This window comes from Martes martes, assembly GCF_963455335.1.
Source record: "Martes martes genome assembly, chromosome: 7".
Classification (NCBI taxonomy): domain Eukaryota; kingdom Metazoa; phylum Chordata; class Mammalia; order Carnivora; family Mustelidae; genus Martes; species Martes martes.
In genome coordinates, this window is record NC_137894.1 from 5,176,014 (window position 1) to 5,201,268 (window position 25,255).

The 25,255-nt window shown below is 49.4% G+C and overlaps 2 protein-coding genes across 14 annotated transcripts in view; one reads left to right on the top strand and one right to left on the bottom strand.

The window, feature by feature from the left end:
* Positions 1–24,403, top strand: RCCD1 (RCC1 domain containing 1). Of its 10 annotated transcripts, none has more exons than XR_013967132.1 (11): positions 1–134; positions 1,349–1,553; positions 1,638–2,034; positions 2,205–2,326; positions 4,211–4,309; positions 4,572–4,739; positions 5,056–5,275; positions 11,872–11,966; positions 21,853–22,081; positions 23,936–24,016; positions 24,282–24,403. XR_013967132.1 is itself a non-coding variant. In XM_080808651.1 (9 exons), the coding sequence occupies exons 2-9, from the start codon at positions 1,379–1,381 to the stop codon at positions 21,909–21,911; spliced, it is 1,335 nt and encodes a 444-aa protein (XP_080664777.1). In that variant the 5' UTR covers positions 1–134; positions 1,349–1,378; the 3' UTR covers positions 21,912–23,189. The 10 variants fall into 10 exon arrangements, 5 of the variants coding, with proteins under 5 accessions (XP_080664777.1, XP_080664781.1, XP_080664778.1 ...); XR_013967133.1 differs by having other exon boundaries at positions 5,246–5,275; XR_013967136.1 differs by lacking the exon at positions 1–134 and adding an exon at positions 857–926.
* Positions 24,012–25,255, bottom strand: part of PRC1 (protein regulator of cytokinesis 1) — a 24,551-nt gene continuing 23,307 nt past the window's right edge. For all 4 annotated transcript variants that reach the window (XM_080808649.1, XM_080808648.1, XM_080808650.1 and 1 more), the window contains one exon: positions 24,012–24,976. In XM_080808649.1, coding sequence (XP_080664775.1) covers positions 24,948–24,976 — 29 coding nt within the window. In that variant the 3' untranslated portion in view covers positions 24,012–24,947. The remainder of the gene's footprint in view (positions 24,977–25,255) is intronic.

A 25,255-nucleotide genomic window follows, 5' to 3' on the forward strand; every position in this document is an offset into this window, starting at 1 on the left:
CTCTGCCTCCGGCCCGCGCCCACCGGAGGTTGCCCGACCTCACACCCGAGACTGCAGCGGCCCAGCGCAGGCCCTAGGGCCGGGTCGACGACGATCGGACGGGACGGGCGGCGGGCGGGACTGCGGGTACAGAGGTGGGTACGGAGGTGAGCACCGCCTTGCGGCTGCCCGCCCCGGGCGGTGATGTCACCGCCCTCGCCGGCGATTGGCCCGGGGAAGCTGCGGCAGCCAATGGGCGTCTGGCCCGGGCCGCGGCTCTTCAAACCATTCCTCCGCGGCGGCTGGCATCCGCGTCCCGGGCGGCTACCCTGCATCCCGGCTTTTCCTCCCTCGTGACTGCGGGTCAGGAGGAGCTGCCCGAGGAGGGTGGAGGGCACAGGGTCAAGATCAAAGGTCAGAGGCCCCCTTGGGTTGGGACTGGGCACGGAAGGGGTTAGGAGCCCAGGTCCGGGTCAAGGAGCTTTGCAGGGACCCCGAACGGAAAAAGCGGTGTTGCTTGTGTAACCGCGGGACGTATGTTTGTCTCCCCATTTACCTGTGAGCTCTCTGGGTGCACCCAGCCGTCTCTCTCATCCGCCCAAAGGACGGCATCAGTAAATGCTTGTAGAACGAATAAGTGACTAGGTGAGGTCCAGTTGAAATTGTGTTTATGTAGGTCCCGTGAGAACCAGTAAGTACCACTGGACTTTCTAAAATCAACTCTAAGCCCTGCATTTAGTAAGACAGTGCTTAACCTTGTGCCTATCGTGGTATGGGCCAGACCTGAACCGTTTATTTCCATCTGTTCCACATGGTTCTACAGGGTACGTAGAGACGGTACCCTCTCCTGTCCCGTGCCTTTGTAAAACTGAAGAAACTGAATTGGACTCAGAAAGCTTAAGTGATGGGCCAAGGACACGGGCACCGCTCCCTGCAGAGGGAAACACGTGAGCCCTGGGGCTGGCCAAGCCGCTGTCTCCCAAACGCTCTGTTTTGCCCTGGTGGGAAGAGCACTGTTCTATGGAGTCGGTGGGCCTTGATTTCAGCCCTCTGCCCCTCTTGATCCTAAGTTGTGTGATTATGTAAGGGTTACTTTCTCTAGGAGTCTCTTCTGTCAAGTGGGGGTAATTCTGGTTCCCAAGATGACACGGGATAATGAGCCTGACACTGGGAGCTGGGGTGGGGGGGCTCAGATCCTAGGACAACATCTAAGGGAGAGGACACTTGAGTATCTGGGGCCCAGTCTGTGGGGCAATGAGCTTCCTTGAGCTAAAGGGAAGACAGGGCAGGTGTCCCCATTCTAGGCAGCTCAGAATCTTCCTCAGTCTGGTTGGATTCCTAACCCTGTTCCGCCTCCCACCCCATTCAGGTGGCGGCCAGCAGAGGGCGCGACCCGAGCATGGCCGAGGAGCGCCGGGGGTCCTGGTTCGGCTTCGGTTTCTGCGGCTTCGGGCAGGCGCTGGGCTCAGGGCGCGGGCGGCAGGTGCACAGCCCCGAGCCGCTGGCGACACCGGGCCCGGGCGCCGACGTCTGCCGCGTGAGCGCCAGCTGGAGCTACACCGCCGTGGTGACCTGTGAGCGCCCCTCCCCGCCCCACTTCCGCCCTCGCCCCGGGTGCGTGGCCCGGCCGCCCCCCAGCCAGCCCTTCGCTCCCGCAGGTGGAGGCCACGTGCAGCTTTCGGGCGCGGCCGGCGGCGCGGCGGGCGGCTGCAGGGACGCGTGGGCCTCGGAGGCGCTCCTCGTGGTGCTGCGCGCCGGGCCGGCACTCGGGCCCGGGCCGGAGCTGCAGGCCTGGGCGCCGGGTTCGGCGCTGCGCGGGGAGCCCCTGTGGACCCACACGCTGGTGCCGGAGGCCGAGCGGGAAGACGCCGCGGGCGGCGAGCCCCAGGCCCGGGCGCTGCCCCTGCTGCCCGGCGCGCGCGCCTACGTGAGTCCGCGGCCGCCCTTCTACCGGCCTCTGGCCCCAGAGCTGCGGGCGCGCCGGCTGGAGCTGGGCGGCGAGCACGCCTTGATGCTGGACGAGGCGGGCCAGGTGTTCTCCTGGGGCCAGGGCAGGTGAGGGGGGCGTGGCCGCGTGGGGGGCGGGGGCGGGGCCGGGGCGGGGCGGGGGCAAATAAACCTGGCCCGGAGTGGGAGGTGAGCGTGGGAGGTGGCCGTCTGGGGACCGGTGCGTGTGACTGGGGCTAGGAAGGGGAGGGGGACCCGCTTGGGCTCTCCCCGCTCAGGCACGGACAGCTGGGTCATGGGACTCTGGAGGCCGAGCCGGAGCCGAGGCTGCTGGAGGCGCTGCAGGGCCTTCCCATGGCCGAGGTGGCCGCGGGTGGCTGGCACTCCGTGTGTGTGAGCGGTAAGTGACAAACTCAAGGTCTTCTAGGCTCCAAACCTCTTCCCCCTCTTCCAGTGTTGGTGGGTGGTCTAGCCAGACCTCCTTCCAAGTTCATCCCATGTTAGTCGGCCTGTGGTTCAAGACTCAGTGCCTCTCAGATTCAGCCTTCTCTCTGCCCCGCCATGATGCGCTCACACCTGACTGTCGCCCTTGTCTTCTGTTGCTGGGCTCCCTGCCTCTCTCGTCCCTCGTCCCTCCACCTCCAGCCGGGGCTGCCTTCCTAAAACACTCTGCAAGGGCGCAGGAAGGGGTGAGGGGCAGCTGAGCTGAGGAGAACGGACAAGAAATGATGCAGGGGGTCAGGTGGCTGTGATGTGCGGCACACAGTGGCCCCACAGATGCGCGCAGGGAGGAGGATGGGGGTGAGGGTGAGCCCAGAGCGGAGACCCTCGTTTGGGACCCTAAGTCCACCGCCCTGGCAGGCCACCCAGCTGCAGCTGATTCCCAGGCTGTCGGGTGAGGCTGGGAGCAGGCGGTCTTTGCAAGGGTCTGCACCTGGGGCTCTGGCTGGGCTCTGGACGCTTCTATCCCCAGGGGTGGGGGCAGCTTTAAAAAACATGTGCCTACACCACCACCCCCGTAGTCTCCTGTCATGGGCCTGGCTTCGCAGACAGATGTGAAAACTAGTGGGCTGGAGGGAAGGAAAGACAGAACTAGAAACAACCAGATGGGAAGTCTCACACGTCAGGCGGGAAGAAATTGCAAGTTTTGAGTTCGTGACAGTGTTCAGAGCACAGACGCTTGAGACCAGACTTACTAGGTTCAGATCATCACTTTGCCCCTTCTAACCTCGGGCAGAGCACTTCACCTCTCCGTGCCCCCCGTTTTTTCATGAATAAAATAGGGATGTTGTCATATGACCCTTTGTAGGGCTCTTCTGAGAATTAAATGATTATATTTGAAAAGTGCTTAAAATTCTGGCACCAAGTAAACACTTGATAAAAATTAGCTGCTGTCATGGGTGAATTTTTACGAGAGGCAAGGAAGGTCAGAGCTTCCAGAAGAGGCCTCCGGCGGGACCTGTGGTGGCTGGGGCTACGGAAGGGGGTGTCGTGGGCTCAGTGGGCTTGAAAGGGAGGCCATTGGGAATTTCCAGGGATGCATTTCTGAAGCATGTGTGGTTGGGTGTTCTGCGAAAGGGAAGCTTACATACAGCGACTTCCCAAGGAGTCGGAGACAAAGAGAAAGGCCCACAGGTCCAGCTTGACAAGAAACGGTTTACTAAGGGAGCTTCCGGACTCCTGGTGGGCGGCTGCGACCGCACCCCCTTCCGGTCAGACCTGCTTTTACAGCCCTAGCGTCTGGGATTCCGTGCTGGGGGACCACCCAGGAGGAGAATGTTCGAGATTAGTTCTGTGTTGTCCCATCTCCAGAATGGATCCAAGGACCTTATGCCTCAAGGGTGTTCTTAAGGGTTTTTACCTGTGTGATTTAAAAAGAGAAAGTGTGTCCGGGGGCTGTTCTCACGAAGCCTTCATTCAGCTCTCCCAGCTGTCGTCATGGCAGCTTTGTGCAAGATGGCGTTTGTCTGGTTCACATGTGGGAGGTGGGGAGGGGGCAGTTTAGCAACAAAGGGAAAAAGTGAAACTGGAGAGGAAGGTCCAGGAGACTCTGAAGAAAGGATGACAAGGAAGGCAGCTGAGGGGGAAGGGAGCCTGTAAGACCAGAAATGTGCTGGGGCCCGCCGGAGGCACTGCCCGGCATGTCGCCTTGGGCAAGGCAGGCGTTAGTCATCCCCGGGGAGCTGGTGGGTATACAAGGCATTTGGGTGGATTCAGGGGGGCTTAGGAGGGTGACGGTGCGGTTCACAGTCTGTTTAATGGGTCCCCTATGTCTCTTTTTCAGAGACGGGGGATATTTACGTCTGGGGCTGGAATGAATCCGGGCAGCTGGCCCTGCCCACCAGGAGCCTGGCAGAGGATGGAAAGACCGTTGCCAGGGAAGGTGAGGGTCTGTCTTCCTCACGTGTTTCTGTCCTTCCTGCCTCCTGGCCACATGCCGGCCGAGACCTTGGAGTGCTCGGAAGGGACATGGGGTGTCCTTGGGACCCCAGGACCCTCTGGGGGACTCCGGGGCTGTGGGAAGGGCTGGGGTATGGCAGGGCTGTTGTCAGCGTCCGCAGCCCCCTACGCCCCACGGCTAAGGTGTAGCCAGTGCTCCGCTTAGCCGTCACCACCCTCCCCACTCTGTCACTGCTTCTCTGAAGCCGCCGGGCTGAACGAAGGTGACTCCGACATGAGAATGGTGGGGAGTGAGGACGGAGCCCCGGCCCCCTTCATAGCCATCCAGCCCTTCCCCGCTTTACTGGATCTGCCCCGGGCCGCGGAGGCCGTCCAGGCCAGCTGTGGCTCCCGGCACACGGCGGTGGTGACAAGTGAGTAGGGCTGGGCGGGCAGCAGGAGGTCCCTCCGCCCCGTCCCTTAGCTGGCCCCGCGGAGAAGGCCGTGATCCCCTCAGAAACCTGTACTTGAAGCGTCTCCGACAAGCACTGAGTGGCCGCCTCCCTCAGCGAAAACAGCCCCAAACCCTGGGGCTTGAACAGGTGCCCCCCAGCTGTCAGGCCGCGGAGGTCCCTCCTCCTGCGGGCAGGCTCGTGTCGGCGGCCGCTCGGTCTGAGCCCAGGGCCTGCCCGGTGCAGCAGCTGAGACTCCTGAGCCGCTGTGAGAGGGCAGGCCCATCCTCTGGCATAGGGGAAGGTACACCTCTCGCACCCGGATCCTTTCCCGCCCCGGCCGCGGCTGCGCGGAGACCGTTGTTGGAGAAGGCGCTGTGCTCTGCCAGGCGGAGCTCGGGATACCTGGACGGTGCTGGCCGTGGACCGTGGCAGGCCACGCTAGACAACTACCTCGTGACTGCCCCTTACTGTCCTTCTGGTTGTAGGAACTGGGGAGCTCTACACCTGGGGCTGGGGTAAGTAAGAGGTTTGCTTGTGTGACGCTTAAGCCAGGGGAGGAAGGGACCAGGGCATAGAGGGCCCGAGCCCTGGGAAGTCTGGGACGGAAGTGCTGCCGTCCCTGGTCTAGAACAGAGTTAGGCACTGGGAAGTCCCAGACCACGCAGGAGAGAAGTGGATGTTAGTGCTCCCTGTGGGTCTTTCTGAAGTATCGTCTTGAGGGAGTAGTTAGGCAGCGTTTATGACACATCTGTTGGTCTGGCACTGGGGAGGAAAAAAAGTTAAAAATCTGTGCTCTGAGTGTCATGGAGCTCGGAGCAGAGAACCCGGAACGGCGTCTGGCCTGGTGTGGTTGGTGGCAGCTGCCTCTTGGGGACCAGGGCGGGTCTGCCCGGCCCCGAAGGCTCTGTGGCGCTGGGATCCTGCATTCCCAGAGCAGACCGCCCAGAGTGGTGGGTTGACCCTGCACTTTGGGGGGCGGCCTGAGTTTTTTCCTTCCTTCCTGGAGGGCAAGAGCCCCAAGGCCCAGAGGAGAGGATGGCCAAGGGGCTCCCTTCACTTTAGGTAAATATGGACAGCTTGGCCACCAGGATACGACCAGCTTGGATCGGCCCCGCCGTGTGGAATATTTTGTAGATAAGCGACTGCGAGTCAGGGCCGTGAGCTGTGGGCTCTGGAACACCTACGTGTACGCTGTGGAGAAAGAGGAGAGCGGACAGCCGCAGCCACGGGCGTGAAGTGAGCGTGCACGAGAGTAGATGGTACACCTGCCCCCGTGAAGCACCCCCCCAGCCAAGGAAATCACTGCCGTCACCCCAGATGCCCCCCATTTGCCCTGTCCTAGAGCCGCGTCTTCAACTTCGTCCTCGTGTTGGACAGCCCTAAAGAGCTTTGGAAGGGCATGGCCAAGTCCAGCAGGGCGGACACTGAAATCTGGAGCTCTGGCGGGGGGAGGGGCGGGGGGGGGAGCCTGGAGCGGAGTAGATCATCAAGCTCCCCCAGACGACCCGGGGTGATTTGAGGTCGTGCAGAGATTGGGGACCAGCAGGGGTCGTCATGGTCATCTTTCCTCACCTGTTTTCACTTAGGATTGTACCACTGCGTCCGTATTCAGTAGAGTTTAGTTTGTTTGCTTTGGATTTTGTGTGACTAGAATCACTGTGTGGCTGTTCCTTTGTGTCGTGTTTCTTTCAACACCGTATGATCCACCCGTGTTGTGCTCTGCGGTCCATTCATTTTTACTGTCCTGCCGTATTCTGTTGTGTGAATATACCTCGTTGTGTATTTTTCTGTTGATGGTCATTTTTCCTTTTATTGAGTTAAAATACACATAAAAGGGGTGCCTGGGTGGCTCAATGGGTTAAGCCTCTGCCTTCGGCTCAGGTCATGATCTCAGGGTCCTGGGATCAAGCCCCGCATCGGGCTCTCTGCTCAGCGTGGAGCCTGCTTCCCCCTCTCTCTCTGCCTGCCTCTCTGCCTGCTTGTGATCTGTCAAATAAATCTTTAAAAAATAAAATAAAGTACACATAAAAAAATGTACCGTCTTAACCATTTTTCAGTGTGTGTCTCAGTATTAAATTCCCATTGATGTGCAACCACCGCCACCATTGACCCCTGGAACTCTTCTCATTTTGCACAACTTGTTACCTGTTAAACAGCCACTCCCCACTACTCCTGGCCAACACCATGGTACCTTCTGTCTTTCTGATTTTCACGGTTCCTAATCATCATTCGTGTCACTAGCTTATGTCACTTAGCCTAAGGTCCTCAGGGTTCATCTGTGTTGTAGCAGATTCCAGAATTTCCATCGCAGCACTGACCACATTTTGTTTATCCATTCATCGGTTGATGGGCACTGGCTTGCTTCCAGGTTTTAGTTGCTGTGAGTGATGCTATGAATCTAGGTGTGCAGATGTTTCTTTGAGACCCTGTTTCCTGTTCTTTTGCGTGTATATCCAGAAGTCGAATTTCTGGGTCGTATGGTAATTCTATTTTTATTTTTACTTTTTAAAAATATTTATTTGACAGAGATCACAAGCAGGCAGAGAGGCAGGCAGAGAGAGAGGGGGAAGCAGGCTCCCTGCTGAGCTGAGAGCCCGACGTGGGGCTTGATCCCAGGACCCTGAGATCCTGACCTGAGCCGAAGGCAGAGGCTCCAACCCACTGAGGCACCCAGGTGCGCCCGGTAATTCTATTTTTAATTTGTTGACAAGCCTACGTACTGTATTCCATGGAGGCTGTACCGTATTTAATTCCTACAACAGTGTATAAGGTTCCAGTTTTCCCACAGCCTCACCCAGTGCTGGTTGTTTTTCTCCATAATGACCATCCTAATAGGTGCAAGGTGCTATCTCCCTGTGGTATTAATTTGCATTTCCCTAGTGTTTAGTGTGTCGAGTGCTTTCCACGTGTTCATTGGCCATTCATAGATCTACTATGGAAAAATGCCTATTCAAAGGTTTTGGCTGTTTTTGAACTATTTGTTTTTGTTGTTGAGTTTTAGGAGTTCCATATGTGTTCTTTATATTAAATCTTCATCAGATATGTGATTTCGAAATATTTTGTCCTGTGGGTTGCCTTTTTACTCTGTTAATAGGGTCTCTTGATGTAAGAAACAAACAAAAAACTTTAATTTTCATGAAGTTCAACTTGTTTTTCCTTTGTCTTCTCTGCCTTTGGTGTCCTATTAAATCATTGCCAAATCCAATGTCATGAGGCTTTTGTCCTGTGTTTTCTCCCAGGAGTTTTATTGTTTTAGATCCTACATTTAGATCCTTGACCCATTTTGAGGTAATTTACATATATGATATTAGTTAAGGGTCCAACTTTGTTCTTTTGTGTGTGATTGTCCAGTCTTCTGTGCAGCATTTGTTGAAAAGGCTGTTCTGTTCCTACTGAATGGTTGTGGCACCCTTGTCACAAATCATCTGACCATATATACAACAGTTCTCTGCTCTGTTCCTTCAGTCTGTATGTCTGTCCTTATGCCTGTCCCACACTGTTTTGATTACTGAAGCTTTGTCTAGTAGGTTTCAAAATCAGGAAGTGTCAGTCCTCTAGTTTTCGTTTTTTTTTTTTTTTTTTTTTTCAAGAATGTTTGGGCTGGGGCGCCTGGGTGGCTCAGTGGGTTAAAGCCTCTGCCTTTGGCTCCGGTCATGGTCCCAGAGTACTGGGATTGAGCCCCGGGTCGGTCTCTCCGCTCAGTGGGGAGCCTGCTTCCTCCTCTCTCTCTGCCTGCCTCTCTGCCTACTTGTGATCTCTGTCTGTCAAATAAATCTTAAAAAAAAAAAAAAAAAAAGAATGGGCTATTTGGGGTCTCTTGAGATTGCCTATGAATTTTAAGGTGGGTTTTTCTATTTCTGCAAAAAAATGTCATTGGGATTTCGATAGGGATTGTATTGAATCTATAGATCACTTTGGGTAGTGTTGGTATCAATAATATGTCTTCCAATCCATGAACATGGGATGTATTTCCATTTATTTATGTCTTCTTTGTTTTCAGCAGCTTTTTGTAGTTTTCATTGTACATGTCTTTTACCTCGGTTAATTCCTAAGTATTCTTTCTTTTTTTAAAGGTTTTATTTATTTATTTGATAGATCACAAGTAGGCAGAGAGGCAGGCAGAGAGAGGAAGGGAAGCAGGCTCCCTGCTGAGCAGAGAGCTCTATGCGGAACTTGATCCCAGGACCCTGGGATCATGACCCAAGCCGAAGGCAGAGGCTTTAACCCACTGAGCCACCCAGGTGCCCCAGTATTTTATTCTTTCTGATTTTATTGTAAATGGAATTGTTTTTATAATTTCCTTTTCATATTGTTCATTGTTTGCCTATAGAAATGCACCTTTTTTTGTGTGTATACTGACTTTTTATCTTCCTACTCTGCTGAATTCATTTACTCCAACGGTTTCTTTGTGGATGCCAAGATTTTCTATATTTAAGGTCATATTCTCCGCAGACAAGATGGTTTTACTTCTTTTCTCTGGATATGAATGCTACTTATTTATTTTGTTGCCTAAGGACTCTGACTAGGACTTCCAGTGTTGTGTTAGATAGGAGTGGTGAGAGTGGGCAACCTTGTCTTGTTCTTGAACTTTGGTGAAACAGTGAAAACGTTTCCTCTTTCAGTATTATGTTTGCTTTGGGTTTTCTATATATAGCTTGTATTATGGGGAGGTAGTTTCCTTCCTATTTTATTGAGTGTTTGTATCATGAAAGGGTGTTGAATTTTGTCAAATGCTTTTTCTGCATTGATTGAGGTGATCCTGTGAGGTTTTTTCCCTTCATATTGTTCATGTGGTGTATTACATCGATCGTTCTGGTACTCCAAGAATAAATCCCCTTTGGTTATGGTGTGTAATCCTTCTAAAATGCAGCTCAGTTCTGTTTGCTTGTATTTTGCTGAGGATTTTTGCATCCATGTTCAAAAGGGATATTGGTCTGTAGTTACCATGTAATATCTTTGTCTGGCTTTGATGTCATTGTTATGCTAGCTTCATAGAACGAGTTGGGAAGCATTCCCCCCTCTTCAATATTTTGGGAAAATTTGAGAAGTACTGGTAGTAGTTCTTGAAATGTTTGGTAGAATTCACCAGGGAAGTCTTCAGGTCCTGGGCTTTTCTTTGTTGGGTGATTTTTGATTACTGATTTAATCTTCTTCCTAGTTATAGTAAGTTATAGTAATTCAGATTGTCTATTTCTTCGTGATTTAGTCTCTATAGGTTTTGTGTTTCTAGGAGTTTTTCCGTTTCATCGAGGTTATCTAATTTGTTAGCATACGATTTTTCATAGCACTCTTAAAATCTTGTTCATTTCTGTAGAATCAGTGGTAATGTCCCCACTTTCATTTCTGATTTTAGTCATTTGAGTCTTCTTTTTCCTTTAGTCCATCTAGCTAAAAGTTTGTCAATATTATTCATCTTTTCGGAGAACCAGCATTTGGTTCCATTGGTTTTTCCCGATTGTTTTTCTATTCTCAATTCATTTATCTGTGCTATACTCTTTATTATTTCCTCCCTTCTGCTAGCTTTGGCTTCAGTTCTTTTTTTTTTTTTTCCCCTAGTTAAGTTTAGTTAGATTGTTGACTTCAGATCTTTCCTGTTTTTTTATTTTTTAAAGATTTTATTTACTTATTTGTGAGAGAGGATGGGGAAACAAGAGAGTGAGCGAGAGCATAAACGGGGGTGGGGTGGGGGCAGAGGGAGAAGCATGACCTAAGCCAAAGGCAGATGCCCTCTGAGCCACCCAGGCACCCCTCTTTCTTGTTTTTATTTTTATGTTTTTTAAAGATTTTATTTATTTGACAGAGAGAGATCACAAGTAGGCAGAGAGGCAGGCAGAGAGAGAGGGGGAAGCAGGCTCCCTGCTGAGCAGAGAGCCCGACTCGGGGCTCGATCTCAGGACCCTGAGATCATGACCTGAGCCGAAGGCAGAGGCTTAACCCACTGAGCCACCCAGGTGCCCCTCTTTCTTGTTTTTTTTTTTAAAGATTTTATTTATTTATTAGACAGATCACAAGTAGGCAGAGAGGCAGGCAGAGAGAGAAGGGAGGAAGCAGGCTCCCCGCTGAGCAGAGAGCCCGATGCGGGGCTCGATCCCAGGACGCTGGGATCATGACCTGAGCCGAAGGCAGCGGCTTTAACCCACTGAGCCACCCAGGCACCCCTCTTTCTTGTTTTTAAATGGGAGCGTTTATAGCTATAAATTACCCCCTCAGCACCACTTTTTCTGTGGCCCGTGAGTTTTGGAATGTTCTTTTTCATTTTCATTAGTCTCTGTATTCTAATTTACCTTGTGATTTCTTCTTTGATCCATTGGTTGCTTGAAAGGTATCGTTTGATTTCCACAATATTGTGGATTTTTAGTTTTCTTTGTACTGATTTCTAATTTCATCCTGCTGTGGTCAGAGAGGATGCTGTGTATGATATCTTTATTTTTATTAAGTTTTTAACTTTAATTCCAGGATAGTTAACACACAGTGGTGTACGAGTTTCGGGTGTTCAGTGTGGTGACTGAGCAATTCCATCCATTACTGGTGCTCGTCCTGATACCTGGTAGGCACACTCTTAATCCCCTTCACCTGTTGCACAACCCCCTCCCGCCCCCCCCCCCCACCATGATAACCACCTGTTGGCTTGTTCTCTACAGTTAAGAGTCACTTTCTTGGTCTTTTTTTTTTTTTTCTTTTGGCTCTTTTGTTTCTTAAAATCCGCATATGAGTAAATCCTGTGGGATCTGTCTTCCTCTGAAGGACTTAGGTCACTTAGCATGATGCTGTCTAGCTCCATCCGTGCTGTTGCACATGGCAGGATTTCATTCTGTTCGTGGCTGAGTAATATTCCATTCCATATACCACCACCACCACCCCCGGTCGTCTTTATCCATGCGTCTATCATTGGACTCTCGGGCTTTTGTAAATAATGCCGCTGTACACATAGGGGTGCATGTATCCCTTTAAATTCATGGTTTTATATTTTTGGGGTAAATACTCAGTAAGGTAGTTCTGTTTTTATCTTTTTGAGGACGGTCTCTTTTCCACAGTGGCCGCACCGGTGGAGGGGCTCCTTTTTCACCACATCCTCGCCAACACTTGCTGTTTCTTGTCTTTTTGATTCCAGCCGTGCCGGCGGAGCAAGGGGATCTCTCATCGGGGTCGCGGCTTGCGTCTCCCCGATGCCGAGTGACGTCGAGCATCTGCGCGTCGTCTTCGGAGGTGGGTCGTCCTTTAGTTTTGCTGCTCATTTCCTTCATTGTGCGGAAGCTTTTTATTTTAGTGAAGGCCCGGTAGTTTGTTTTTGCTTTCATGTCCCTTGTCTCAGGAGACGAATCTAGAAAAGTGTTCTACGGTGTGAGGGGCATCACTGCCTGTGCTCCCTTCTAGGACTTTTATAGTTTCAGGTCTCACACTGAGATCTTTAATCCAGTTTGCATTTATTTTTGTGTGTGGTGAAGGGAAGGGGTCCAGGGCGGTGTTGTGTTGTTGTATGTTTCTGTCCAGTTTTCCTGACACCGTTTGTTGATGAGACTTTTTCCCACTGGACATTCTTTCCTGCTTTGTCAAAGGGTAACTGACCATATCACTGTGGGTTTATTTCTGGGTTTTCCATTCCATTCCCTTGGCCTACGTGTCTGTTTTTGTGCGAGGACCGTACTTCTCACCACCGCAGCCTCGTAAGATAACCTGACGTCCGGGATTGTCATACCGCTGGTCTGGGTTTGGTTTTCAAGGTTGCTCTGGCTAGCCAGCATCTTTTGTGGTTCCGTGCAAACTTTAGGCTTATTCTAGCTCTGTGAGAAGTACTGTTGGTATTTTGGTAGGAATCGCTGTGTGTGACATCTCTGAGGCTTACTTGGTGGCCCGATACATGGTCTGTTGTGGAGACTGTTCCGTGTGCACCTGAGAAGAAGGGGTGTGCTGCTCCTGGGCGGGGGACCGTGCCCGTGTCTGTCAGATCTGGTTGGTTTACGGTGCCACTAAGTCTTCTGTTTCCTGCTGTCTGGTTGTTCTGTCCGTTACCGTGGGGGGCGGTGGTGTTGAAGTCTCCGAATGTTACTGTAGAGCTGTTTCTCCCAGGATCATCGGGGAAGAGAGGAACAAATGAAACCAGATGGAACCAGAGAGGGAGACAAACCATAAGAGACTTAATCTTAGGAAACAAACTGAGGGTTGCTGGAGGGGAGGGGGACAGGAGGTGGGGTGAGCGGGGGTTGTAATGAGCGCTGGGTGTTATATAAGCCTGATGAATCACGGACCTGTACCCCTGCAACAGATAATACGTCATGTATTGATAAAACTGTTTCTCCCTTCAGTTCTGCCAGTTTTTGCTTCACATATTTTGGTCGTCTGTCATTCGGTGTGTAAATGCTTGTAATTGTTATGTTTTCTTGCTGTGTGGAGTCTTTTCTGAGTCCTGTACCTTTATGATGGCAGGTCTGTTCCGTCTGATACTGGCAGAGCTCCCGGCCCCTTGCTGTCCGTTTGCAGGAACGTCTCCTTCCATCTAGTCACTTTCATCCTGCTTGTGTCTTGGACCTTAAATGAGTCCCTTGTAGACAGCATACAGTTGTACGTGTGCTTTTATCCATATGCCAATTGCTGTCTTTTTTTTTTTTTTTTTTTAAGATTTTGTTTATTTGAGAGAGAAAGCAAGAGCGAGAGGGAGGGGCAGACGGACGAGCAGGCTCCCCACTGAGCTGGGAGGCCGAAGAGGGACTCGATCCCAGGACCCTGAGATCATGACCCGAGCCAAGGCAGACGCCCAACCCACTGAGCCACCCAGACGCCCCACAATCACTGTCTTTTGATTAGAGAATTTAACCCATTTCCACTGAAAGTAATTACTGATGAGGAGGGACTTACTTCTGTCATCGCGCTATTTGTCTTCTCTCCACACTATCACTTTTTTGTCCCTTATTTCCTGCATTCCTTCTTTTGTGTTTAGGGTGATTTAAAAAAAAAAAAATTATTTGACAGAGAGAGACACAGCAAGAGAGGGAACACAAGCCGGGGGAGTGAGAGAGGAGGAAGCAGGCTTCCCACTGAGCAGGGAGCCCGATGTGGGGCTTGATCCCAGGACCCTGGGATCATAACCTGAGCTGAAGGCAGAGGCTTAACCCACTGAGCCACCCAGGTGCCCCTAGGGTGATTTTTTTGAAGTGAAATGTTTAAATCTCTTCTTCATGTCCTTTTGTGTGACTTTATACCTATTTCTTTGGTGGCTCCTGTGGGGATTACATTTGATATCAAAATTACAACATTCTAATTTGGATTTATAGCAACTTAACTTTAGTAACATAGAAAAACTCTGCTCCTTTATAGTTCTGTCCCCACCGCTTTGTTGTCAAAGTCCTAAAATTACATCTTTATACAACATGTGCCCAGAACATAAGCTAATAATTCTTTTAAATGCATTAGTCTCCCAAATCCTGTGGAAAATAAGATTTGGAGTTAACAAACTGAAGGTACAATGAAACTACCTTTTACATTAATAATTGTTTTTCTTGGGGCGTCTGGGTGGCTCAGTGGGTTAAGCCTCTGCCTTTGGCTTGGGTCATGATCTCAGGGTCCTGGGATTGAGCCTCTGCTCAGCAGGGAGTCTTCCTTTCCCTCTCCCTCTAACCCTCCTCCCTGCTCCTTCTCTCTCAAGTAAATAAACAAATAATCTTTTTTAAGAAACGGACTTTGTCAAATATGCCTGCCATTAAGCTTTTCAGGGCCAGAGCCTTTATTTTTTTCCTTTGATTGGCCATATTTTCCTATTTCTCTGTATACCTTGTGACTTCTTGTTGAGCATGTGGTAACTCTGGAAATTGGATTCTCCCCTCTTTCCAAGGATTGCTGTTTTTTGTTATTTTTGTTTTCTTTTTGACGTAAGCGGTCTCTGTACCAGGAATCAGCCCGAGGTGCAAACTTTGTCTTCTGTCTTTGCTAAGCCTTTCCATGGGCTTGGCCATCCCTTTCTGGTTTTCCCCACATATGCAGAAGTTTTGGAATATGCCAGGCTTTTTTTTTTTTTTTAAGATGTATTTGTTATTGGGGAGAGAGCGCGCTTTTACGGTGGTAGGGGGAGGGGCAGAGAACAAAGGAGAGAGGAGCTCAAGCAGACCCCCTGCTGAGGGCGGGCCCATCGCAGGCTCCGTCTCAGGACCCTGAGAGCACGCACGACCACGACCCCAGCCGAAATCGAAGAGTCTGACCTTCAACTGACTGTGTCACCCAGATGCCCCCAGTGTGCCAGTCTTTAATGTCTGGCTCCCCGCTAAAGGCAAAAAGTGAAAAGTGAAGGGGGAACTGAAAGGCGCGGGCCCTTTAAATCTCCTGGCAGGCACTTGAGCCAGAGTGGGGACCGGCTTGGAACAGTACGGGGACATACCGCGACCCTGGCTGCCTGCCTCTTTGCACCTCTGTGATCAGAGCAGCAGCCGGAGCACAGACGCCTGCTGTTGGCAGGGCAGGTTCCCCCCCCCCCGCCCCCCCCCTCAGAAGCTGTGTGCCCGCTGCCTGGGGAGGCTGTGGACGGCTGCTGCGGGGGGGCGGGGGGCGGGGGCAGGCTGCTGCTATCGTGCGGAGCTGAAACTGCCCCAAGTTCATCACCATTTTCACCATCCAAGCCTTCTCCTGCAAGTGGCAGGCCTTCAGCAAACTCGAGTTCCCGAACGGTTACGCCCAACAGATGGTGCAGCACCATTGTTGTCTAGGGGCAGACACGGGGACGTCCTACTCTGCCCTTTCCCAGAATCCTCTCCCATGGTCATTCTTGTTTCTGGTTGTTGATCACACACCTTGTGCATGTGTCCAAGTTCATCTGCAGAATAGTCAGAGTAGAGCTGGTGGCCGAGCTGTCTTTACCAGAGGACTGTGTAGCCCGTCCGCCCTCCCCCGGGGCAATGTGGGGTTCGTAGTGGCTCAAACACCAGGCGGACAGGCGGCAGTTTCCGTTCGGGTTCCCCCAGTACTGGTGAGGTTGGGCAGCTTTTCATTTATTCATTGGCCATTTGGAGTTTTTCTGTTTTAAAGTGCCTGTCTCAGCTTTCGTGGTGATTTGTGTTCTTCATGTATGTTAGATGCAAGTCCCTCATGGGTACGTGTGGAGACTGCTCTCTGCCCCCCTGGCTTTTCAGTCTGTATGGTGTGTTTGGTTTCACCAGTTTGTGTTAAACGTTACTCTGTGCCCGGTAATGCTCAGTGTGTTTTGCGAATAACTTACTTTGATCAACAGAAGTGCTTACTACCGGCTTTATCAGCATTTCCCTTTATGGTTAATGGGTGTGTGTGCACATGTGCGATTGAAGAAATTTTTGGGCGCCTGGGTGGCTCAGTCGGTTCAGCGGCTGCCTTTGGCTCAGGTCATGATCCCAGGGTCCTGGGACCGAGCCCCACATCAGGCTACATCAGGCTCTCTGCTCAGCGGGGAGCCTGCTTCTCCCTCTCTCTCTGCCTGCCTCTGCCTACTTGTGATCTCTCTCTCTGTCAAATAAATAAATAAAATCTTAAAGAAAAAAAAATTTTTCCTGATTGTGGTGTCTTTACAATACTTTTTTTTCTTGTGGTAAAATATACTTAACATAAAATCTACCATTCAGCCATTTTTAAGTGTGTAGTCTCGTGGTATTAGGTACATTCACATTGACTTTAATTCTCTACTGAAATTCTATACCCATTTAACACTAAGTCCCCAACCCCTGCCCCACACAGCCACCCCCAGCAACTGTCATTCTACCCTCTACCTAATTTGTATCTTTTTTTTTTTTTTTAAAGATTTTATTTATTTATTTGACAGACCGAGATCCCAAGTAGGCAGAGAGGCAGGCAGAGAGAGAGGAAGGGAATCAGGCTCCCCCTGAGCAGAGAGCCCGATGCGGGGCTCGAGCCCAGGACCCTGAGACCATGACCTGAGCCGAAGGCAGAGGCTTAACCCACTGAGCCAACCCCGGAGCCCCGGGATGTTTTGTCCTGATGGGGCCGGCACCCCTCCCCCGGTTGTTTCCTTTCACTATTTTGGGAGTTTTTAAATATATTCCGGATACAGGTCTCCTTTCATCAGATACGTGACTTGCAAACACTTCGTCCTACTTGGTAGCCCGCCTCTTCCATCTCTTAACAGTGTATCGTGCAAAGCCAAGCCTTGAAAGTGGCTCAAGTCCGACTTGCCGTTGTTTCCTTTTAGGGATGTTTTTGATGTCCTAAGAACTCTGCCCAACCGAATGCCATGAGTATTTTCTGTTCTAAAATAAATACTGGTTCGGATTTTATGTTTCGGTCTTTGATCTGAGTTTTGCCTTGCGAGGAGCGAGGCAAAGGTAGAGCCGTTTGGCGCGTGACCGTCCGGTGGTTCAGCAGCATCTGTTGGGAACGCGGCCGTGTCTTGCCTTCGCGCCTTCTCAGGAACCATTTCACCACAGTTTTTTGGGTCTTCATAGACTCACTGGTTTTTTCTTTTTTTGTCTTTTTTTTTTTTTTTAAGATTTTATTTCTTTATTTGACAGAGAGATCACAAGTAGGCAGAGAGGAGGAAGCAGGCTCCCCGAAGAGCAGAGAGCCCCATGTAGGGCTCGATCCCAGGACCCTGGGATCATGACGTGAGCCGAAGGCAGAGGCTTAACCCACTGAGCCACCCAGGCGCCCGTAGACTCACTGTTCTGTTCACTGACCTGTTTCTGTCCTTTCACCAATCAACGCCGCTTTGCCTTGGTTGCGGGAGCTGTAGAACTAGCCCCAAATTAGCTGGGGGAGTCCTCCGAGTTGGTGCTTTTAAAAATTCTTAGGCTTTTCTAGTTTGTGTTTCCATATAACGTACACTAACGTGTTTCTATCTACCAAAAACATTCCGCTGGGATTTTGAATGGAACCGCCCTAGATGTACGGATCGCCTGGGGGAGAACAGATGTTCCCCTCCAAGGGCATCGTGTATCTACTTGGGCTTTTCTCTTTCATCAGTATCCTGCAGTTTTCCGCAGATGCTAATATGAGTTTTGTTTGATTTATACCTGGGTCTCGTTTGTTGTTTTGGAGTTATTTTAAGTGCTGTTTTCCAAATTTTAGTTTCCAATTGTTGATTGCTAGTGTTTCCAAATGAGGTTGATTTTGTAGGTTATCCTGGTGTTACACGGCCTTGCTAGACCAATGGGAGCGTTTTGTAGGTTCCTTGGAATCCATACACTCATGATGTCCGTGAATGAGGATGGTTTAATGTCTTCCTTCCAGTCTGTGCGTCGTGTCTTTCTTCCTGCCTTATTGCACTGGTTCGCGGTTCTGGGATCGTATTCCACAGGCGTGGTGAGAGTAGACCGCTTGCTTGTGAGCTCCGGGGGAGGCGCGCAGCCTGTAGTCATCCTGTGGTACCTGTGAGTTGACTTTGGTAGATGCCATTAATCAGGTTAAGGAATATTCTTTTTTTCCCCTGATTTTCTGGAAGTTTTTTTTTTTTTTTTTTAATTCTAGGTAAAGTTTATTTTCATTTAGTAAGTCTCTATGAGCTGTAAGCCTCTATGCTTGATTCTTTGAGCCTGCGGGAGAGTCTGTCCCTGCTAATTTACAGACGAGGACACCGGACTTAAAGGATGTGGTAGAGATCCCCAGCGCGACCCCTTAGTGGCCATTCTTTAGGACTTTGGAACTCGGCATATAGCTGTACCCGTAGCTGAGCTTTATTACAGGGACACAGTAAGGGTACAGAGCTGGGTCATAAGGGAGACAAACACGGGCAGAGCCTGACAGAACCCACGTGCAGGCTTACTTGTGCTTCTGGGGGTCACCGAGAACCCCTTGCAGCAGTGAAAATACAGCATTATCTGTGCAGAGCTTCTGCCCCCAGGAAGCCCATTTAGAAACTCAGCACGCAATGTTTATGGGGGGCTGTCACAGCGGCACCCTTTGCTTACCATATACGGAATTCCCAGCGGGGAAGCAAATGTTCAGCCTAAGACATAGTGTCCCACACAAGCAGTCTAGGCACAGTGAGCCACCCCTGATCTGGAAACTCTTTGAGAGCCAAATTTCCAGATGCCAGCCAGAGGCTGACCTTGCACGCATACATGTCCAAGCTGGCAGTCTCAGTCCTGCTAGGCTAACTTTTTTTTCTTGTCCTTTTTTTTTTTTTATTAACATATAATGTATTATTTGCTCCAGGGGTACAGGTCTGTGAATCGTCAGGCTTACACACGTCACAGCACACACCCTCCCCAGTGTTCTGGAAGCTTTTTTTGTTTTGTTTTGTTTTGTTTTTTTAAGATTTATTTATTTATTATTTATTTATTTATTTATTTATTTATTTGACAGAGAGAGATCACAAGAGATCACAAGGCAGGCAGAGAGAGAGGAGGAAGCAGGCTCCCCGCCGAGCAGAGAGCCTGATGTGGGACTTGATCCCAGGATCCCGGGATCATGACCTGAGCCGAAAGCAGAGGCTTTAACCCACTGAGCCACCCAGCTTCCCTGTTCTGGAAGTTTTTATCATGAATTTTGTCAAATGCTTTTCTGCATCAATTGATATGATCGTGTGGGTTTTCTTCTTTGGTTAGTCAATATGGTAGATTATAGTGATAGAATTTGAAAATTATACTGTTTGCATACCGTGGAATTCATCCTGTTAAGCTACACAACTCAGTGGTTTTTAGTACATTCACAATGTTGTGCAACAGCCATCGCCACAATCTAGTTTCAGAACATTCTCCTAAGCCCCCAAAGCAACCACTGCCCACTACCGCTAGCCCCTGGGAACCACCGCTCCCCCTTCCTGTTTCTATGATTTGCCTGTTCTAGATGTTTCACATAAATGGAATCATACAACGTATGGCTTTCCGTGTCGGGGTTCTTTGACTTAGCGCAGCATTTTCAAGGTTCGTCTGTGTTGTCGCGTGTATTCCTTCCACGGCTGCCCAGTATTGCATGGATAAACTTCGTTTATCCTTTCGTCAGCTGATGAACAGTTGAATGATTTCTGCTTTTTTGCTATTACGAGTAATGTTGTAAGCAGTCATATGTGTATTTGTGTGTGGACATGTTCCAATCGGGTGTTAATACCTAGGAGTGAGGGTTGCCTGCGTAGCTCACTCGGTTAAATGTCTGACTTCAGCTTGGGTTCTGATCTTGGGATCCCGAGTTCGAGACCTGCATCCCTGCCTCTGCCGAGGCTCGTGCTTGCTCGCTGCCGGATAAAATCCCTCCCTGAGCGGGGAGCCCGATGTGGGGCCGGATCCTGGGCTGCGGGCTCATGACCTGAGCCAAAGGCAGATGCTTCATCGACTGAGCCACCCAGGTGCCCCATAAATAATCTTAAAAAACAAACAAAACAAACCTAGGACTGGGAATGCTGGGTCCCGTGGTAAGTTAACTTTTTGAGGAAATGCCGGACTTCTCCAGAGCACCTGCCCCATCTTACATCCCCCAGCAGACCAGAGCCAGCCTGGCACTGCCAGCGTGAACCCTGCTGGTGACGATGTGGCTTCTTTTGTTTTGGGATTCAGTTTGCCGTGTTAAGGATTTTTTGTCTGTTCACAAGGGATATTAATTAGCCTGTAGTTTTCTTATTTCGTGTTTCTGTGGTTTTGATACCAGGGTCGTTCTCATCGAGTGAGTGAAAAGTGGTATGTCTGTTTTCCGGAAGAAACTGTGTAGAATTGGTGTTGTTCCTAATTTAAATATTTAATAGAATCTACCAGTAATACTACATAGGCCTGGAATTGTAATTTTCAGAAGGTTTGCTGTGATGGGTTAAAGGACTATTCAGATTATTTTGGGGGTGAGTTTGGTCATTTTTGTCTTTCAGGGAATTTGTCCACTTAAGTTGTCAAGTTTCTGTGCATAGTTTATAATATTCGCTCGTGATCCCTTGCAGGTTTGTGGGGTCTGTAGGGATAGTCCTGCTTTGATTCCTGGTAGTTTTTTCTCATCGCTAAACGTTTTGGTTTGTTTTAAAAGATTTTATTTGACGGAGACCCAGCGAGAGACGGAACACAAGCAGGGGGAGGGGGAGAGGGAGAAGCAGGCTTCCCGCTGAGCAGGGAGCCCCCCAGGACCCTGGGATCATGACCTGAGCTGAAGGCAGACGCCCAACGACTGAGCCACCCAGGTGCCCCTCATTAAAAGTTTACCAGTTTTTTTTTTTTTTTTTTTTTAGAACCAGATTTTTATTTCCTCCGTATTGCTTTGGTCTTTTCGACTTCATTGCTTCTTGCTCTTAGGTTTACTGCCTTTCTTCTTGTCAGGTTACTTTGGGTTTTTTGTTTAATGTAGAAGCTTAAATTGTTGACTTTTCTTCCAATATAAGCATTTAATACTACGAAATTTCCTCTGTTGCTTTAGCTACATCTCTAACTTTGATAATTTAGTATTTCCATTTTTGTTCAGTTCAAAATATCTGTGAATTTCACTTGAAACTTTCTCTTTTTTTTAAAGATTGTATTTGGACATTTTCTGAGAGGGCTTTTGGCTGCTGTGGTTTAATTCCTTTCTGGCCAGAGAACATTTTGATCACTTAAATTTTTTAAAAATGTGGGATGCCTGGGTGGCTCAGGTGTCCGTCCAACTCTTGCTTTTGGGTCAGATCGTGACCTCATGGGTTGAGATCGAGCCCCGCGTTGGTCTCCACGCTCAAGGGGGAGTCTGCTTGGGGATTCTCCCGGTGCCCCTCTGTGCACACAGGCTCTTAGAATTAAGTCTTTAAATTTTTAAAAAAATGTGCTACAGTTTATGACCCAGAATGTGGCCTATTTTGGTGACTATTCCATATGCACTTGACAAAAGAGCATGTTTTCTTTCTTTTTTTTCCCTTTGGATTTCTTTTGCCGTTGCTGGGTGGTGGTCTGCAATCAGGCCTAGCTGGTTATTGGTGGGATTAGTTTCTTCTAGAGCCTTGACTATTTTTTATCTGGTAGATTTGTCCATTTTTTCCTTTCAGTTCTGTCGGTTTTTGCTTTGTGTATGTTGAAGCCGTTTTAGGTGCAGAAACATTGAGAATTGGGATGTCACTGAAAATGGTGTAGAACTCCTGGGCTCTGCCTTTCACAAGAGCAGCTAATGAACTGGCAGAAACTGGCAGAGTCCACCTTTTTTTTTTTTTTTTTTTAAGATTTTAAGATTTTATTTATTTATTTGATAGAGACACACTGGGAGAGGGAACACAAGCAGAGAGAGGAAGGGAAGCAGGCTCCCTGCTGAACAGAGAGCCTGATGCGGGGCTCGATCCCAGGACCCTGGGATCATGACCTGCGCCGAAGATGCTTAATGACTGAGCCACCCAGGCGCCCCAGGGCAGAGTCCACTTTTGCAGACCTCCAGAAATTCACAAAACCTTCCAGCGACCAGAGGGAGAAGCCGATGCTTTGCGGGTAAGTGCGCTGACATCTCACCTCGCCGGCCCACCACACCGGACGTGGGGGCTGGTAATGAGGACAAGAGCTCACATTTTTGGTGCATGTTTGTGGCACCAGAGGGAGAAATAAAGTCCTTTTCAAAGAACTGTGAGTGGATTTCAACCTCTGGCATTTCCCTGAAAGACCAGTGTTAAGAGCTGGCCTTCGCTTTGCCAGAGTCCGTGTTTCCAAGGCTCGGTGGCTTTTGCCAAAAGTATTTAAGGACACGAGAATTGGCTGCAGCAGCTTGGACGAGGGACGATAGCTGGGACAGGCAACTGACATGCCAAAAAGCCTGGGAAGAGGGAAGTTGGGAAAGGAAGTACGTAGGTGAAGGCCTCTTAAAGCTCCCGGGTGTACTGAGAACCTGAGAAAGCTCAGTCCGCACCTAGGGCTGGCGTAGACGCTCAGAAAAGCCCGAGAAAACCTCAAGCTTTCACTCTGGCTGTCTCTAGGCTCCACGCGATCAAGCAGTAGAGAAATCTCGAGTTGTCTCACAGCTAAGCCACGCAGGAGTGTGCCCAACAGAGCCAATTTGTAAAGATGATCATTTTCCCTCTTTAGTAATCGGTGCGCTCCTCACGGGGCTCGAACTCACAGCCCGGAGATCACGAGTCACACGCTCCTCCCACTGAGCCAGCCAGGCGCCCTCCATCCTTCTAATAAGTGAGTTTAGCAAGGATACAAGAGCAGTATAGAGCAGTATAGAGAGCTCAACTGTATTCCTGCAGGCAGGCAACAACCAGGAACTGGAATTTTAAAATATCCCAGTAGCCTCGAGAAATAGGAACCAGGGATATATCTGACAAAGATGTGGGAGATCTGTATGTATGAGCTGTGGAAATGGAGAGAGATGTCCGTTCTCCCTAAACGGATCTATAGATTCAATAGTCCTCGATTTTTTTATAGAAACTGTAGAAACTGACAAGCTGATTCTGAAATTCCCATGAAAATGCAAAGGACCTAGAACAGCCAAAGTGACTTTTAAAGAAGGTCTGAGCCGCCGGCCGGCTCAATAGGTAGAGTGTGCAGCTCCTGATCTCCGTCATGAGTTCAAGCCCCACATGGGGTATGGAGCCTACTTAAATGCTAAAAATGGAAAAAAAAAAAAAAAAAAAGTAAAAAGCTAATACCACCTGATTTCAAGAATTATTATTAAGTCTTCAGTAATGAGGACAGATGGATGCACTGACTTTTGACAGCAGCACCGGGGCCACGTGCTGGAGAAAGGAAAGGCTTTTCAACTCCTGCTGCTCGACAGCCTGACATCTGTATGTAGTCGTGCTTGGAGCCATGCACATGAATACACAGCCAAACTGGATCACACACAGAGGCAAAACCTACAGTTTTAAACTTCTAGAAAACCATTACCTCTTGGGTTGGGTAATGATTTCTTCGAACACACACACAATCTAAAGAAAAATGGGATGTCATCGAAGTTAACCATCTGGTACTCAGAAACACTGTTAAAAGAATGAAGAGAGAAGCCACAAACTGGGAGATATTCGCAAAACCTAGGACTTGATTGGGGTGCTATCAAAATTTACCCAAGTGAACACTTCAAATATGTGTGTATTTTCTAATCAAAATAAAGGCTGTTAAAAAACCAAAAGGCCAGGCAGCCTCACCCTGTAAAAGCTAATCCTGTTAAGGACCGACAACCGTGCAGCCAGAAATTTCCTAATAGGGCTTCAGCCCCTTTATATATCAAGAGTTGGACCTTTTCTCTCATGCTTTTCTCAAAATAAAGTGTTTTTTATTTAGAGATAAGTGCTTAAAAGGATATAAAAATCATACTCCTGACTAAAAATTTCTTGTATGTTCTTTTAGTCTTTTCAGTTTTCCACCGACCAAACTGATCAAAAAGTGATTTGAGGAAAAAAAAACCCACACCATGTATCTTTTTGAAAGGTAAGTATACACATTAATTTATTTTTAAGAATATATTTATATTTTTAAAAACAGGACATGTATACGTCTAAGCAGCATGGCTGACACAGACCAAACCCATGCCGGTAAGCTTTCGAGAACCATTGAGTGTGCAGACAGTAGTGCTGGCACAGGCAGGCAGAGGAAGAATAAATAGTGCTTGGGGGAGAGCAGTAGTGATCGCCAGGGTACGTGAAGATGCGGACGCTGTAGCAGGGACAACTCCCCAGTACTGACATGTGCAAAGTTCCAGATCTCCGGGACAGAGATGGCCCGGCCCAGCCCCACAGCCTGCCAACCGCAGGGGACGGACGAACGCCGGCACAGTGGGCACCTCAACCCGGAGAAAACTAAAGAAGCAGAGTTCAGGTAAGCATGCGTGTCCGTACACACGTCTCCACGCGTAGGCCATTGCACCGTATAACAGAATTCTACACCATTTAACAAAGGAGCCCCAGCCTCCCTGTCCAACAAGACGTTCATCTCTAATCATAAGGGTACCGGCCAATGGTACTTTGTGCCCCACGCCCCAAGGATGGGCACGGTCAGTTTCCTACACGATGGTGAAATACAAGCCCTTGCTCAGGCTTCAGCAATAGAATTATGGGGCAGAAAAAGAAATTAGGTTCCATCTGCTAAAATTTGCACTTACCACTATGAACTAAGTTTTAATGTATTTCTTGGGTCTAAACAATATCCAGTTTTTGAAGACCCACTGAACCCTCTGGTGGATTTTCATCTGTAACAATCTCTTCTGTCAGTCAGGCCCAGGGTAGTGGAACCTAAACTCAAGAAAAATCCAGGCCCCCCCCCCATAACCAGATCTAGTCTAGGCGCAGGAAACCACGGCGGCGGACCGATCAGGGCTTCTCAGGACTGGATGTTGGTCGAATTGAGGATTCGAGAAGCAGCGTCAGATTTGGAAGCCTTTGAAAGTTCTCGCTGTTGAAAAATAAATAATGTCAATGGCAGTGCGGCCCCTCTCCGGCACACCCCCCTCCTCGGAAGCGCGGGTATGGGACTCAGCCCGAGGTCCCTCGCCAGCACAGGCTGTGTTAGGGACGTGAGACGAAAGACTGAGCACAATGCTATTAGCCGTAGATAAGCATGTGCACGTGGACCCTGGACCCCTTTCCTGAGCCAGTACATTCCGTCAGAACCTCCCAGCACAGAAATTCCTTACACTCCACGAAGTACTCTCTCGAGTCGTCAAGCTAGGCA